Consider the following 17,717-nt stretch of genomic DNA (forward strand, 5'->3'; position numbering starts at 1 on the left):
CAGGGGTGCAGGCCGGGGGGAAGGCAGGGGGGCAGGCGGGGGGCAGGCAGGGGTGCAGGCCGGGGGGCAGGCGGGGGGCGTAGGCGGGGGGCAGGCGGGGGTGCAGGCGCGGGGGTAGGCGGGGGGCAGGCAGGGGTGCAGGTGAGGCCAGAAACAAGGCAGGCATCCCTACGACCAAGAGAAACACGTTGCCTGTCCCCAGCATGTAGATTTGTTTAAGCTGCCGACTGCTCTTGTTTAAATCAAGAACACCTTGCGTCTCCTCTTTGCCGTGAATTTGGAGGAAGGACCATGTGTGTGGGCAGGCTCGGGCCGTGAGCCCTGGTGGCTCGGGAGGGGGTCTGCCAGAAGGAGCCCCAGCATGCCGCGGGCTTGTGTAACAGTAGGACTTAGACAAATCAAAATGTTCTCATTTCCTTCACTTTTCTTATGAAAAATTTAACATACCTCCCAAAAGAGAGACTAGAATAAGGAATCCCCGGGCACCCATCACCCCAGTCGAGCAAGTCAAGGTTTGCCTCTCTCGGTTCCTCTGTGGAAAAGCCACGTAAAGTAATTCCAGATGCACAGGGCCGTTCATTCCACACGCACACAGCCCGGGGCGACAAAGGCTGGTTCCTGCAGGAGAACACAGCCCCCTCACCCTTCTGTTCATGGGGCCCGCGGCTGGGCTGTCCTCTGAAGCCCGCTGCACCCCCTTGCCAGCCGCGGCTGCCGGCGGGAATGTGGTCAGCTTCCTCCATCCTTCAGAGCAGCGGCCAGACAGCGGACCTGCGGGGTCCTGCCCCAGGGGAGGGGCGCGTCCTGCGGGTACCCAGGCCTTTCTTTTCCAGGCCCACCTGGGTGCTCAGTTGGGATTTGTTGGCTCATTATATGGAGCAATTAATGTGCATCCTGAAAACCACTTATATATTTTGGACTCAAAATGCTGCCATCTCCCAAGAAACCCTGTGCCGTCGCGTTATCCAAAGTCAGTTCCCCCCTTTTGTCCCCAATGTGCACACATTTTTCACCCCTCCAGTGAGAGATTGAACGTAAGGTAGATGCGTCTTCTGGGGGCTTCAGCAGCTGGGAGGCGGTCCGCGGCTTCCTGTTCTGTCCGCTCTGGTGCCTCCCAACCAGCTCCCCTGCGGGGGGCATGTAGAAGGCATCAGCAGGACCCCAGGGCCAAACGGAACCTACCAAACAACAACTCCCATGTTTCTGTTCTTAGTAAAGCAGAATAAAACACGAGCAAGAAGGGTATCCTTCTTCAGAGCAACTTTTAAATGAACCTTTTCTATTCGTTTCTCAAAAAACGTATCTAGAGATGGGGCCAGTGGTTCTGCTCAGTTTTGCTGGAGGCAGGAAACACAGCACAGTGCAGCCCTTGGGGAGGCCTGGTGTGGCAGAGGCCAGTGGGGAGCGCTTGCAGCAAGAGGTTTCCATGCAGGAGTGGACAGAATCCAGCACCGGGTGGGAGTGCATAGGAGTCAGCTCACGGGGCTCATGGGCTTGGACTGTGCCCCGGGGCTAACGTGGGGCCACCGAAGGCTTTTAGGAAGGGACCGTTTGTTTCCATCGGAGGAAGATCTCCCTGGTGACAATGTGCAGAAGGGATGGGGGGAAGTCAGGAAGAGGCGAAGCCCCCGGAAGGGGTTGTAGGGGGGCAGCCGTGGTGGAGACGGTAAGGGGCCCTGGGGGAACATCTGGGAAGGAAGCCTGAGCACTTGAGGATCGGACGATGTCCAGGCACATTGGTCCTTCCTCCCTTTCTCCCGGACAACATCCGTAAGCAGATGAAATCGGGGGACATAGTGCGAAGGGTGGTGTGGACGGGCAAGGACAGGGCGAGCTCTGGGACAGGGCTGGTTCCCCCAGAGAAGGAGCAACCGCCGAGGAGCCCGTCGTGCCTGAGCTCATGTCTGGGAAACTGGCCCCTCGACCGCCCTAACCCACACCAGCCAGGCACATGGGGTTCATATTGCCTGCGATTGGAGGCTGCCCCACACATCCTTCCGCCCCACCCCTGGGCCGCGGGCAGGCAGCAGGAGTCCCCATCCCATGTGACCCTGTGTTCCTGTGCCCTTCAGCTCAAGTGGAAACCCCGTTCTACGAGGAGTGGTGGTTCCTCCTGGTGATGGCGCTCTGCAGCCTGATCGTCATCCTGCTGGTGGTGTTCGCCCTGGTCTTGCACGGGCAGAACCGGACATACGGGAGCTGCAGCAGAGGTGGGGCGCCCGCCTTGTCCCCCCCACCCCACCTCCAAATGCGCCCCTGCACTGGGGAGCCAGAAGGTCGATGTCTTCTCTGTCTCTCTCTCAATCCGGGATCTGTGGTGCGGGCATCCGCTTTGCATTTCGTTTGCCTGCGGGTGATAAAGTAGGTGCAGCTGGTTTCCTTTGGGAGGAGCTCCCTGTAGCAGCCAAGCGCCCTTGAGCCCGGCGGCCCAGGTTCGGGTCCTGGCTCCTACCGCCAGTGAGCCGTGTGTCTTGGATCCGTCACGTGGGTGGTTTTGGCCTCCCTGAGTCTGTTCCCTCATCTGCGCCATCGCCCAACGCAGCAGTACTTTTGAATAGGACATACAGAGCGTCAAACAGGTGAATCACCATATACTCGATGTCACGAGCACAGTGAGCCGGGAGCGTCTCAGGAACGTTGGTGCGGCTCCTGGAGCCACGTGTGGAAACACACACAGGGCGCACCCAGAGATCGGCGGAGCGTGTGCCTCGCCTTACGCCCACGTTCCAGCTCCAAGCCCTCTGACCCTGGCTCACCTTTGCATTCCCCAGCATAAGCTCCACGCCTGGCATACAGGAGGTGCTCAATAAGTGTTTGTTGCTACATGAATCACCCCCATCAGAGAAAGGGACAAATGAACATGGGCAGAGCTGGACTCCATTTGTGGGAAGGTCGGGAACAACCCAAATGAGCGGAAGTTTCTAGAACACAGAACAGTGGTTGCCTCCTGGCAGAGAAGCATCAGCAGCGAAGGTCCGTGAGGGAACCTCGGGTTCCGAGAGTGCTCTGTCCTGTGTCTCCAGCCGATGGTGCTCATACACGTCACAGACACAGCAGCCCAGAGGCTCACGATTAGTACACTCGATGTAGTCCAGTCTCCTCAATTTTTAAAGGACTCTCGTAATTACCCGTGAGACCCGTTCTGTGCACCGTCAGAATGTAACCGCGCTCCAGACGGTGCTGTGTCCCCCACACGCACAGCTGTAGCTGGGCCACGCCTGTGACCAGCTCTGCGATGTCACCGAGGTCGCCACGGCGGCAGGTCCCGTGGCTGGAGCTGTGCCTACCAGCTCGTCTGTCTGTCTGTGCTTCTTAGGAAGGTGGATCCCTGATGGGGTCTCCCACAGACGAGTGGGCGCCTGAGCCCCCGGGGGTGAGGCGCTGGGCTGAATGGCTCCCCCGGCCCCCGCCCCCCAGCACCATCCCTCACTGCGCCTGAAGGGTTAAAAGAGCCAGGCACCTCGCCATTTGCTTTCCTAACATTAAGCAATTCATCCCTCCAAGGAAAGATTTATTTTTTTCTGTATAAATTCACTTCTAACAAGTGTTCGTAAATCAGATTTTATTCCTATGGGATTTACTATGTATGAATGGCATGTCATTTTACTGAGTTAACGCTATTACAGAATCCTGTATCTGGCGCATAGAAGATCTCCCCGCTTTTCATTCCTTCTGCATCTGGAAAACAGGCCTGAAAAGACAGATTTGACCTGCAGCTTCTGATAGTGAGCCTCACCCTGGAGTATTAATTTAACACCATAATTGAAGCCTAGGAAAAAAAAAAAAAACCTACTTGTCTACTAGAATGTCTGACTTGCTGCAAGGAACCATATAGAGCCCAAACCTTCAAGATTACGGCCTGACCCCCTCCTGCTTGCTCCCCTCACACCACCGTCCTCAATGGGACTTCCTTTCTGAGAGCGGTTTTCACCTGCTCACCCTCTCATCAGCCCAGATCCCACTGGCCAGCAGCCCCATCCTCCCTCCATCTGCTGGCCCGTGTTCTGTCGGCTTCCCCTGCTGCACGCACCTCGAGCATCTGGGCCCGTCGAGGGGCGCTGGGTTCGTAGCAGAGAGGGCACCCTAGGGTTGTAATAAACCTGGAGCAGGCTCCTGTCCTGGAGGTGGGGACAGCGGGAGATAAACAGGTGAGGTCCCCACCTCCAGGAGCTGGGGTCGAGCCGGGGAAGATGGAAGGCAGACAGTAAGGAACAAGCCACTATGTCAAAAACGCACCACGGGGGAGGCTCTGCAGGCCTCTGGGAGCAGAGGAGGAGGAGAAGGAGGTCCGAAAGATTCTCTCTGGTCCCAGCACAGGGACAGCCCTGAGGACACGAAGCCATCGGAAACCCTTCAGCCCCTTTGGTTTCCCACAACTGCACTGTTACTCATTTGATCTGCTGACATGTTTTAAAAAACGTTCTCATATGTATTTATAAATTTACGATTTTTAAGTGGCTTTTAGTATATTGACGGACATATGCAGTCATCACCACAGCCAATTCTAAAACATTTTCACCACCCCAAAGATGCCCTGTTCCCTCCATGGCCCCCCTCCCCGTACATCTACTTTCTCCTTACTATTTTATTACATGGTCGTGAGTTTTTTATTTTGAAATGTATTCAGTATTTAATTTCCCTGCTTTTTAAAAAAGGTTATACATTCTGAAGACGCTTTCATAGAATACTGGTAAGAATACCCGTACTTTGGTGTCAAGCAAATAAACACGGAAATGCTCCAGTTTCGCTGTCCTTAATGCGCAGCGTCCTCCCAGCGTGCCTCTGATACCTCTGATGCCTTGCAAGCCCAAGCAGGTCTGGCCCGGCTCCAGGCTCTGCTTCCAGCAGGAACTCAGTAAACACCCGTAAGCTGACCAGCTAGGGCTCAGCATCGCTGCGCCGGGCCCTTTCCTGGAACATCTGAACCCATTCTCCATTCCGGCTGCAGGTAAGAGCATCTCCAACATGGAGGAGTCCGTGACACTGGACAACGGAGGGTTTGCTGCCTTGGAGCTCAACAGCCGCCACCTCAATGTCAAGAACACCTTCTCGAAGAAGAATGGGACCAGGTAGGGACACAGCAGCCGTAACCCCCCTCTGCCTGAAGATCTGCACCAGCCACGGTGGGGGTGCCGGCCACAGACATGCCGCCGTGCCCGCGGGCGCCCACCAAACCCCAACAGGGCAGCATTGAGCCTGGGGGGGAGAAGGAATGGCAGGGGGCAGGGGGCATCCTACATCCCTCTCTGGAGCTACAAAAAGAAGCGTATCTCAGGCAGGAGGGGAGTGACCTCGGGAGCCCCCCACCCTCCCGGCTGGCCCCCTGGGGCTGGCTGCACTCGTAGGATTAGCGAATTCCTACTCCACATGCCATCACGCAAAGCTGTGGCGGACTGACCATCAGCATGGATGTCCTCTCACCAATGTGACCACGGCTGCAGGGCGGGTCAGGAGGCCCCCGGGGGAGGTGTCCGTGGCCAGAGCTGCCCTGAGCCCGCGTCCCTGCCTTGCGGCCCCGTCCTGTCCTAGGTCCCCGCCGCGGCCCAGCCCCGGTGGGCTGCACTACTCAGACGAGGACATCTGCAACAAGTACAACGGAGCCGTGCTGACCGAGAGCGCCAACCTCAAGGAGAAGTCAGTGGACGCTTCGGAATCCGAGGTCAGTGGCTGCCACTGTCGTCCCCTACCTCTGTGACCAGCCCTCTGCCTTCCCGTGGCGCCGCCTCTCGGGTCCCGTCTGAGTCTCGCAGCCGCTCCGGGCAGCAGGGCCAGTGGAAATGACTCCCTTTTATAGATGAGGAATTCCATGCTTCAGCTCCTTCGGGCCCGGAGGTCACGGGTACTGGGCCAACTCTCAGATCAATACCTCACCCAAAGTGCCTTCTGATCCCGAAGCCGGCTCACTTTCTGTTTGGCTTCCAGAAATCAACCTTGTTTTCTGGTGGTGACCGTAGAACCTGGCCGGTAGACCCCAGCTGCAGGGGCGGACAGTCTGAGCCTGCAAAACCCACCGAACCCGCAACCCCATCCCCGGCAGCCCCTTCCCCTCTGTCCTGCCCTGCTTCCTTGTGCTAAAGGGGGACTTAGCCACTGCCCTTCTGGGACCGTTACAGGGTCTGGGAAACTCTGACTTGTCCCTGTCCTCACTGAGCAGATGGACCAGAGAGATCTTGCCCCCGAGGAGTGCCCCCCACCTGGGACCCATGGGCCTGCATATGCGAGGCCCCCTGAGCATCTGAGCACACCCCGGGCAAGGCCTCCATCAGGGAGCAGTCGGGAGGATGTCGTCCGGGGGCAGCCATGGGAGTCTCCTTCAGGGGCTCTGCCCCCAACACCCGGCCCCCGGGAGGTGCCTTTCCCCACAAGGGTGCTGCCTCGGTGCCTTGCATTTACGAGCAAAGCCAGCTAGAGCGGCAGTTAGAGAGGTGGTCCTCCATCAGTCCTAAACTTTTTTATTTCACATATGCCAAGTCTTGAGAGAGAGGAAAATCACCAAGCCATTTGCTGGACACGTAGGCCTGCCCCACCTCTTGGCATTCATACGCTAAATCAATATTTAATCTAAAATAAGTCTCACCTTCGTTTGGACCTGAATTCAGGCCTTATTAAGCCCTGAGGCTCAATAAAATGGCTTCTTTTAAATTGTGCTTTGTATATGAACTCCAAGTGAGATGGGGCAGCAGGTGGGTGTCGTGTGACACTGTGTCCGCTCCGCTCTGGGCTCTCTGTTTACAAAGGACGCCAGGCGCCCTGTCTTCCCGTAGCCTCAGGCGTGGGGAAAACAAGCAGCACCGCAGAGGTCCGGAAAGGGCCATTTGTCGGCAATTAAGGGGCTGTCAAGTGAAATGCGGCAAAAATGACCTGCCTTTTTGTGACAAGGAAACAGCAGCTTTTCTCGAGCTATTCTGGCTGCTCGCACCAAGAGCCACACGCTGGGAATGAGTAGGCTGGCCTTCTAGCACATACCGTCTGTGGCAGCAGTTAGAGACGCGTTCGCAGGGCCCCTGCGTGGCATCTGTCCGTAATTCCAGGACCTGCGGCTGTCTGGGGCCCACAGCCCTCCCACATTGGCCCTGCAGGTCGAGCTCGTGGCGGTGCAACAGAGGGTAAGCACTAACTGAGCACCTACTGTGGGCCAGGCACACTCGTCTCACGCTCAGCCATCTCAGACGTTGCCCCATTGCCTTCTGTCCCATGAGGTAGAGCGATTCTGCTCGTTGGCCGGCCGACAAGACTAAGCGTGAGGTCATCCAGAGCTTGGCGGAGCCCCTGCCTCCACTGTCTTCTCCAGCTCAGCACCCCGGGGTCAGCAGCCCGGGTTGGATGCATGCATTCTGAACTCTTTGTTCATGAAAGCATTCTCAGAACGGGTGGACGGGCCGCATCCAGTCTGTCTCTCCTCTCACACAAGTGGGCTGTTTTGAGCTGCAAATTCAGCTGGTTTGATGGAGGATTATTAAGTGTATACAGGCCCTGAGCTCGGCATATACACAGGTGCATGCATGCGCACATACATGGATACCTACATACAAACACACACAGGCACAGAGGGTGGAGGACGGAGGGAGGGGCTGGGGGTAGGGAGGGAAGAGGGGAGGAGGGCAGGTGCTGGAGAGAGGGGCATGGAATTCACACTAAATCCTGCAAGGAGGTTGTCATGATCTTCATGTAATAGAGGATAAAGCCAAAGCTTACGGAAGTTTTTATGTCTTCCCTGGACATGCACTGATGGGGGCAGGGGGGGAGGGGGGTCTTGAAAGGCATATCTGAGCACCGGGCTCCCAGTTCTGTCCCTCCCTGCAGACCTGCTGCACAGATTTTAGTTGTCCTCGCTCTAGGACTGTGGCTAAGTGCAAGGCCTGTGCCAGGAGGAAGGGGTTCCTTTTATAATTCCCACAGATGCCTCTCGTGGTTCCCAGTGCTTTTTGGGTTAAGGGCTCTATCAGGAACCTGATGAGAGGTTAGATGCTCTCTCTATATATGTGCACAATTTCACCTAGGATCTGGGGGTCCAGGCCCCTGGAAAGCTCTGACCGTCACCTCCAGCTGAAATTCCCATGCCTGGGTTCTATCTGCCCCCCGGGTCCGTGGGTAGATAAAATGAAGCCCATCCTTTTTCCAGAGTTCTTCGCTTTATAATCTTGCTAGGTCCTGTCTTTGAACCTTATGCATTTGGGAGATTTGTAGGCACTAAATATTCACGGGATCCCAACAGAGGGACGTGGGGACGTTCATCATCTCAGAAGTGCCAGCTCAGATGGGAGAGCTTGCTTTGAACCACATTTATTAAACAGCTTGATTGAGATGTAGTTCACATACCACAAATTCACCCATTTGGAACGTGGGTTATTTAGGAGTGTGTTTTTAATTTCCTCATATTTGTGAATTTCCCAAGTGTCATTCTATTATTGATTTTTTAATTTTCTTCCATTGTGGCCCAGGAACATGCTTTGTATATTTTCAATCCTGTTAAATGTGTTGAGTCTTGTTTTATGGTCTGTGCCAGAAGAATGTTTCATATGCACTTGAAAAGAGCGTGTTATTCTGCAGTTGTGCGGAGTGCTCTGTATGTGTCTGTGGGGTCTGGTTGATTCCCAGTGTTGTGGAAGTCACCTGGGTTTTTGATCTTCTGCCATCCACTAATGTATTGAAGTCTCCAACTATTATTGAATTGTCTATTTCTCATTCGAATTCTGTCAATTTGTGTATTTTGGGGCTCTGTTTTCAGGTAGATATATGTATATGATAGTTATGTCTCCTAGATGGATTGACCCTTTCGTTAGTACAGTATGGTACAATTTTGTCTTCAAGATTATTTTGTCTGATATTACTCAGCCACTCCGGTTCTCTTTTGGTTACTGATGACATGGTGTTTCATTTCCATTCTTTTACTTTCAACCTGTTTGTGTCTTTTAATCTAAAATGTATTTCTTACAGATAGTGTGTAGCTGGGTGCATATCAGTTTTGTTCTGCCAATCTCTGCCTTTTGACTAGATTGTTTAATCCATTCACATTTAATGTAATTACTGCTATGGCAGAATTTACATCTGCCGTTTTGATATTTGTCTTTTGTATGTCTCATATCTTTATTCCTCTTTTTCTCCCACTTCTTTTTTAAGTGAAAATTTTCTAGTATACCTTCTTAATTTGCTTCTACTCTATTTTTTCAGTTATTTTTGTTAGTCATTGCTCTAGTATCAATATTTACTTGAGATTTATACTAGGGGCGCCTGGGTGGCTCAGTTGGTTAAGCATCCAACTCTTGATTTCAGCTTAGGTCATGATCTCAGGGTCCTGGGACTGAGGTCCACATCAGGCTCTGTGCTCAGCAGGGAATCTGTCTGCTTGAAAATCTTTCCCTCTGCCCCCGCCCCCCAATCCTCCAGCTCATGTGCTCTCTCTCTCTCTTCTCTCTCTCTCTCACACACACACACACACACACAAATAAATAAATCTTTAAAAAAAAAGATTTCTACTAAATCTCAGTGACATGTAGAAACTTTATTTCTATACAACTCTATGGCCTCCTCCTCTTTCTGTGCTATTATTATACATATTATGTCTGTATATCCATACTGTTACAAACTCAAGAATACATTTTTTATAGTTACTACTTTACAGAACTGTATGTCTTTAAAGGAAGTCGAGGGAGGAAAGGAGAGCAAGTATATTTCTGGAGTTTACCATGATAGCCTGCTTATGCACTTTTTCTGGTCCTCTTCATTTCTTCTTATGGATTCAAGTCACCATTGGGTGCCATTTCTTCACCTTCTCCTTTGTGCTGTTATTGTTAAATATGTTACATTTCTACACATTACAGGCCCAACAATACAATCATATACATATTTTATGAAATTGCTTTTTAACTCATAAGAGAAGAAAGGGGAAGACATATGCAATCATACTATCTCTTATAACTACTCATGTGTGATCATCTTTGTTGGTTCATTCTGTCTTTTCGTGTGAATTTGAATTTCTGTCTGTATTGTTTGCTTTCAACCTGTCGGTCTTCCTTCGGTATCTCTTGAAGGCAAGTTGGCTAGCAAAGAATTTTCCTGTTTCTGTTTATCTCAGAATGTCTTTATCTCACCTTTGTTTTCGAAAGTAGTTCTGCTGAACAGACGATTCTTGGTTGGCAGTTTTTATTCAACACTTTGACTATGTTGCTCCATTGCCTTCTGTCCCCCAGTTTTTTTCTGACTAGAAGCCAACTCTTAATATTATGTGAGTTCCCTTGTCCATGATTTGAAGAGTTTCTGTCTTTGTGTTTTTGACTGTGAGGTGTCTGGGTGTGGACTTGGTTCAATTTATCTTACTGGGTGTTTATGGAGCTTTTTGGGTGTGTGGATTAATGCTTTTGGTCAAATCTGGAAAGTTTTAAGTCATTTCTTCGCCTGTTTTTTTCTGCCTCTTTTTTTCTCCTCTCAACCCAGTGCTATCATGAGGGTCTCGCGTCCCAGTGCTCTGTACCTTTATCAGATTCTCTCTTCTTCTGTTGTTGTTCTTTCTTGTATGTGTTCGTTCTTTTTTCTCTGTGTTTCAGATTGCATAACCTCTGTTGATATCTCCACGTGCCTTGATTCTTTCCTCTGCCAGACCCAGCATACCATGGGGCCCCTCTGTTGATTTGTTCATTTTGGCTATTGTATTTTTCAATGCCAAAACTTCTCATTTGGTTCTTTTTAAGTAATTTCTATCTCTATTGAATTTCTTTGCTGGGTGCAATATTGTCATCTTACTTTCATTCTTTAAACATAGCTTCCTTTCGTTCTGTGAATATATCATAATAACTGCTTCAAGAGTCTTTGTCTGCCAACATTTGGGCCTCCTCAGAGGCTGCCTGATTTTTGCCCCATGTATGGAACACACTGTCCTGGTTTTTTTTTTTAAATAGATCATTTTAGTTAATATATTGTGCCAACTCTGAATACTGATATCCTCCACCCCAAGGATTATTCTTGTTGTTTGCTTATTTGCTTATTTCTTGCTTAGTGACTTGGCTGGACTAGTGCGGTGGAAATCGGGTTCCTCCGCAGTGTGGACTCTGATGCCCTTCCTTTTTTTTTTTTAAGATTTTATTTATTTATTTGACAGAGAGAGAGACAGCTAGAGAGGGAACACAAGCAGAGGGAGTGGGAGAGGGAGAAGCAGGCTTCCCGCCGAGCAGGGAGTCCGATGCGGGGCCCGATCCCAGGACCCTGGGACCATGACCTGAGCCAAAGGCAGACGCCCAACGACTGAGCCCCCCAGGCACCCCCCTGACGCCCTTCCTGAGAGGCACAGCCTTGAGGATGCATTCAGGCCCCTGAATACCAGGGATGACCATGGTCCCAGCCAGGCTTTCTCTGTCTCTTTTTCTCACCCCCGTTAAGATTCTGGACGGTCTATCGCTGTTGGTATCACACCCAGCTCTTAACCTCCACCGCTGGCTGGCTCTACTATTTTTCACAGTGCCCGGGGCTCTACATTACTCCATAGCTTGATCCAATTAAAGTGCAGCCCTTTTGAGGGGCAAGATGTTGTCAATCCGAATTTTGCTCTGCTCCCAAGAGAGTTCTCCTGAGCTGTCTCTCTTTCCCCGGTTCTCTCTGTTAAACTTCTGGCTGGTTGATTGCTTCACTTGTTACAATCATGGAACTACCAGCTTCCTCATAATTTCTCACCCCAAAGGACTCCGCTGTTTTCAGCAATGCCCTTAGGCATGCTCTGTTCCCAACAAAGCCATTCCCCTTAGGAGAACTCTGGAGCTCTCTGTTCTAATGGACTGTCTCTCCGCACTCTGTGGGACTTCCATGTCACAGCACCAAAGCTGGGGGTGGGGCCAGTGGCCCCCTTCTCCCATAGTGACGTACCAACTGCACAAGTAGGGCACTGGGTGGAGATGGTAGTCCCTGGGCTTCTGAGCTGGCCCCTCTCCGTGTCAGACATCTTCCCTACAAGCTATCCGAGGCAGGGGCAATGCGGGATCAGGATTCTCAAGTGGTATAGACCAACCAGCCTACAGGTGAAGACAGGGTGAGGAAGGGAACCCAGTTCTCTTGGCCATACCTGCCTGGGATAGAGCTTCCGTCATGCTGAGCTGGGGATCGGGGGTGGGGGCGTTGATGCAGGTCACAGTTCAAGTGCCTCTGACTTTTGCTGTTCTTAGTGAAATTTAGATTTTTGTGGAATAAATCTTTCTCCATTTGCTATATGTCCTTGCCACTATTTCCAGAGACTTTAAATGCCTGTTTATAAAATAACTTTCCCCAGTTAAATCATTGTCCCACCGGGAAGAGAATCTGCTGGCTCCTCACCAGCCATTCTGGAAACACCTTTTCCATTCGTAATTGATGGTTCTGATATTCAGAGGGGAGAAGCATGGGCTCCCTAAATCTGGCAATGATGACTTCTGGCCTAGCCCCTGAACCCCAAATTCACAGAAACAGAGTCAAAGTATGCAACTGTAGACAGAGCCCTCAGAGAGATAGGCAAGGGTCCCAGAGAGAAAGACCCAGGAGTGGGCAGCAGCACAATACACCAGGGGCACCTATCTCAAATAGGACTGGATTTAGATTCCAGATACTAATCCTCTCTACCAGAGGCAGCTTCTGGGTTTAAATAGACTGCATGCTGAGATGTCAGAGGTGAAGAGTAAGGCACGTTCTGGGCCCTGGGCTTCATCAAGGGTTTGATGCCCTCCCCTCCTGCCCACCCTCCTCTGCAGAGCCCCAGGAGATAAGGAGCCCGAAACCCTACAAGGTCTTGGCTGGAAGTACTCTTCTGCAAAGCTGTTATTTCACTAAGAAGCTAGCGATGCTGTCCCTTTCTCCCCAGGGTATTTTTTTTTAACCGTTTTCAGGAATATTGCTTAAAGTGGAAATTCTGCAAATGGGTTCACAGGAGCCCCAGAACCTGCCTGATTGGAGCCACTGTGAGTCAGGCCGCTGGTGTTGACTGACCCCTGCAGTGGCTCTTTCTCCTTCTCCGGTTCGGAATAAGAGGGTCTGTCACCGGGTTTTCACACAACTGCGTATCAGGACTACTATTCGAATCGCATGATAAAAACTGTTTTCAAAACCTCTCCTGCTCCAACCAACTTAGACCTCATATCTAATTAATTCCCTGTTAATATTTGACTCTTTCATCTTGCAAATATAATACCGAAAGTGTTGAGATTATCTCTATTAGCTGCTCGCCAGGCATCTGTGCACCTTTAGAAACTGCCACCACATCCAATCACCTGCTGTCCTTCTCTGGTTTCCTGGGAAACCAACACACATCGCTACTTCATATCACACAGGAAACTTAAAAAGAAAGGACCCTGCAGCATTGCCTTTTTGTCAATAATTCTAACTCACTAAAATACATCCCCATTAAAAAATAATAATGTCACATAAACAATAAACAGAGCAGGCAGCAGGAGGAAGGATGGCATTTTGATTCAGTGCTCTCTCGCGGAGATCATGTCGAGGGCTTAGCAGGAGCCAGGAGGCCAGGCTTACGTGTCATGTGACCCTCCACTCTTACGCTCCTGTCTCTCCTGTCTTTCTGCAGGATGGTCTTCTCCCCTCACAGGTGCTCTTGGCTGGGTCTCTGGGCCCTGCCCACTCAGGACACACAGCCGGCCGCCCAGCTTTGCCCCATAAAGAAAACTGCTCTTCTGCATGCAGTGCAGAGAGTCCCAGGGAGGATTCTGATTAGCCAATCACTGTTTAATGAAGGACAGGCCATTCAGCCCACGGACAAGGACACGTAGAGAAGGATCACTTCCTGAAGTTCGTTCGGGAAGGTCAAAGCCCAGACACGCACATTGGGACGTCACTGTGAGCCGGACAACCACCCAACTGCCTCCTGCCGGGGCCTCTTCTCAGCACCCACATCTATCACAGACCCCGTCTCCATTCCGTAGGACTTTGAGGTCTGTGGTTGAGAAAACATATAATGATGTAGCTTCTGAGCCATCTCCAGTGAGACTAGATCGTTCACCACGTAAACAGGCATACGGGTGTGGGACACGGGATACATCCATCCTCTAAGCCGGGCTGGACGTGCCCTTGGAAAGACTGCCTCCTGCAAGAACGCGGGAGTCCCTTCTAGACCAGACAGCCCCCCCTCCCCCGGCTGCCACCTGGTGACTGTGAGCCCAGCTTCTCCATGACCCAACAGCTGCAGGAGGAGGGGTGGGCAGGGGTCGCAAGACCGGGGAGACGCGGGCCCTGGGCAGGTCTGCCGAAGCAGACGCCTGCATGTGGCCGTTTCCCCCGATCAGAGGCCTAACCCTTTAGGCAGCTGGCCTGGAAGGTGTCCCGACGTGTTTCTAAAGAGGCTTTATTTCTGCCACCTTTGGCCGTGATACCAGCGCTGGGTCTGGCCCGGCTCTCTCCCCGACCAGTCTGACCCAGGGAAGGTGGCGTGCTTGTGTGGGTCTCGGTCCTTTCGGACACAAAGTGAGGAGATTGACTCCAGTCGCTCCTTCGCACGCTTTTGCTCACACGTATCCTTCGCGGTTGGGACGGGCGGTACACGGGGTGGCCTCCGAGCACCAGAGGGTACGGTGTGAGGAGGCTGAAAATCTTGAATCTTACGTTCAGTCTTCACATAACAATGACCCCTGACCCCAGCTGGTGTGGGACCTGCTGTCATCATCCTGAGTGTTCTGTGCCTTTCTCGAGGAGGGCTGCCCCCGACGCATCTCCACGGGAACTCTTTGCTCCTGAGCTTGCAGATCTTAGAGCCAAGATGGGTGTGTGAAGGAGGGACAAACCCAGCTCAGGGGCCGATAACATAGACTCCACCTGATCCTTCAGGTGACCTTTGCCCTTGTTCCTGCCAGACTCAGTGTACACAGAGCTTTGCCTCCTAAGCCCCTCGAGGCCGCTGGAAAACAGAGGAAGAAACAGACTTTAGCTGCCGGAATTACAGGTGCCCCATCTCTTATCTGCAGCCCCCAAGGCCAGGTCCATTGAAGAACTCAGCATTTTTTGGCTGTGGGAATACGTTGACCATTAGGTCACGTCCCCAGCAGGGTCGGGGCAGCAATCTCCGACCAAACTACATTAGCATTTCTGCAGCAAAACCGAGCACTATTCACGCTAAATAGTTTGACGTCAGTTGCGCTCAGGATTAGCTGCCAAATTAGCCCAACACGGGCCAGGCTTTGCCGCCAGATGAGTTCCAAAAACAGCTTTTGGTTTTCAGAGCTCGGTGGGTCTGGGAATGACGGGTGGGGGGTTGTGAGTTGACTCAGCCGACAGGAAGGCGAGGCAGCGGGAGCCGCGGGGCTACAAGGCCTGGGCGCGGCTCCCACCCCGCCTGGGACACTGGGCAGCTCGCCGGCTCTCTGAGCCTCTCTCTTCACCCCTAAAATAGGAATAAAACTCTGCAGCTCACAGGCCGCTGTGCAGTGTCAGAGACTGTGCAGGGGGTCACTCTGCATGTAGCAGCGTCTGCTAAAAAGCAGCGCCTCTTGGCTCTCTTGTCACCATCACTGTCCGATTATGGAGGGGCTGGACACTCTCTGCATCCTGGGATGTGTCAGGAGGGGACCTTCATCAGACCTGCATTTGCATGAGCTCTGACTCCGTAAAAAGCAGAAGAACCACAGATGCATTCAGCTGCCAGCCGCTGATTGCGCCATAACATAAACAGTTTACATTTCACGTCCTGAGAAGTCCCAAATCTGTGACTTACTGTTACTTTCCTGTAAGTATTTGAGTGAGAGCCAGATTCTCAGTCTGCGTCTGGAAAATCCCAGGAGGCTCCGGCTCCCCTCGACGTCCACAGGGACTTCTGCCCACTTTCGTAGGCTTACAGGACACAGCGCCAGCTCCGGGGTGGAGGACAGTGTGAGTCCCCCTATCGAGCTTCCTGCGTGGGGGTGATGTGGGCCATGCCCTCCCCATCAGATGAGGGAGGGTGGCTCAGAGCACCAAGGGACGCTCTCTGGCTTTCATGAGTCTCTATACAGACGGCACATAGAATGGGGGCCAGCAGTCGGCTCTCCCCGCCTTCCCTGCCCTCACTCCGGCCTGGCCACTGATCAGAATCCCCCCGGAGCTTCTAAGAAATGCACATTCCCGGCCCCTGCCCCAGACCCTCGCCATCAAGACAGCAGGAACCACACCCAGTGATCTGTGCTCTCCCAAAACTTCCCTGGTGATTCTGAGCCTTCAGGGGCCTCCTGACACCCTCTAGGGACAGGAAAAAGGGCAGAGCTCAGGCAGGGCCCAGAGAGGAGGTGTGAGGAGCGGCAGGGTCAGAGCCCAGCCAGAGCATCGGGAACGGGAGAGGCTTTACCCAGCCACAGGCTCCCGTCCCCCCCACCCCACCCCTTGAACTTGAAAGGCTGGCAGGCACACGTCTCTGGACCTGTTTTTGGCATATTTGAGGTGTCCGTGGCCTCTGCTAGGTCCCCGGTGGTGCAGGGAGGAGCCCACCGTGTTTTCAGGGTATGGGGCCTGGCAGCAGAGCCTGGCCTGCCTGCGGGCTGCACCCCGGCAAGTGGCAGAGCTCCCCAGGGTGCGAGAAGCTCCCAGGGCCACAGAGCAGCTCTGGGGCAGGGGAAGGGGGGCCTCCACTGTCTTGGGAAAATGACCTCACCCACTGTCCCTGCTAGCAGTGCTTCCAATGATTTAAAGTTGACTCCCGGAAACCAGGAAATAGAGTTTTGCTTCAAGAATATGAACACAGAGGGGCACCTGGGTGGCTCAGTCGTTAAGCGTCTGCCTTCGGCTCAGGTCATGGTCCCAGGGTCCTGGGATCGAGCCCCGCATCGGGCTCCCTGCTCCGCGGGAAGCCTGCTTCTCCCTCTCCCACTCCCCCTGCTTGTGTTCCCTCTCTCGCTGTGTCTCTCTCTGTCAAATAAATAAAATCTTTAAAATATATATATATATGAACACAGAAACGCCGTGGACTAAACGTTCTTAACGGAAACTGCGGATTTATGTGATAAAAAGAAAGGGAGAGAAACCCTCTCAGACTGGCCTTCACGCGTCAACAGGGCGGGCTCTTGTGTACTGTTCGGCAAGGGGCCAGGTCTCTCTAGGGCCTGGGGAGCCAGGGCTGGGTGGCTCCGTTAGACCTCCTGGCTCACTCGGGCCTCGATCCTCGGCAGCCTCCCCACAGAGGTGTGCATGGAGGTGACAGCATGTGGAATTTGTATCCCATGGAGGATGCCCCTTCCTCGCCTCCACGTGGCTCAGGGCCCACTCCCTGTGGTCTGGCCAGCCTACACCGCAGGGTCGGGCAAGCCCACTGGGCCCCACCATATGGGCCTTCTGCCCCGTGAGGACACATAGCGCCCCCTGGAGGCCATGGAGACCTGTCCTGGGGCCAGAGGGCAGTGTGGACCCCTCCTGGGACAGGCTCAGCACACGGAGGGGTTGGGAGCAGCTGGGACAGCACATTGTCCCTGCGTGAACACAGCGGAGCTGCCGAGCTCAGCCGGGTGTCTGCGGGGGGCGGTCAGGCTGGGGAGGTGTGGGCGCACCTCGTGTGGAGGGTGGGAGTGGGGGGAGGAAGGAGAAGAGGGCGGGAACGGACACAGACCTTCCCACTTTGGGTCGTGAATGCTACTCCTGCGTCTGGCCACTCCTTGGGTCGTGAATGCTACTCCTGCATTCTGGCCACTCCCTGCTTCCAGCTCAGCCCAGCTGCCTGTGGCCACGTCCCTGCCACGCTCCCCCGTGGCTGCCCCCATGCTTCCCCGTGACTGCCCTCCCCTGTGGCCACCGGT

The 17,717-nt window shown here is 53.1% G+C and overlaps 1 protein-coding gene across 1 annotated transcript in view; it reads left to right on the forward strand.

Moving 5' to 3' along the window:
* SDK1 (sidekick cell adhesion molecule 1) overlaps window positions 1-17,717 on the forward strand; it is an 821,758-nt gene that overhangs the window by 800,171 nt on the left and 3,870 nt on the right. The window contains exons 37-39 of the mRNA XM_081822645.1: window positions 2,073-2,210; window positions 4,949-5,069; window positions 5,530-5,659. Coding sequence (XP_081678771.1) covers window positions 2,073-2,210; window positions 4,949-5,069; window positions 5,530-5,659 — 389 coding nt within the window. The remainder of the gene's footprint in view (window positions 1-2,072; window positions 2,211-4,948; window positions 5,070-5,529; window positions 5,660-17,717) is intronic.

The sequence above is a fragment of the Leptonychotes weddellii genome, chromosome 5, assembly GCF_054177405.1.
Source record: "Leptonychotes weddellii isolate Sample4059 chromosome 5, ASM5417740v2, whole genome shotgun sequence".
Lineage (NCBI taxonomy): Eukaryota > Metazoa > Chordata > Mammalia > Carnivora > Phocidae > Leptonychotes > Leptonychotes weddellii.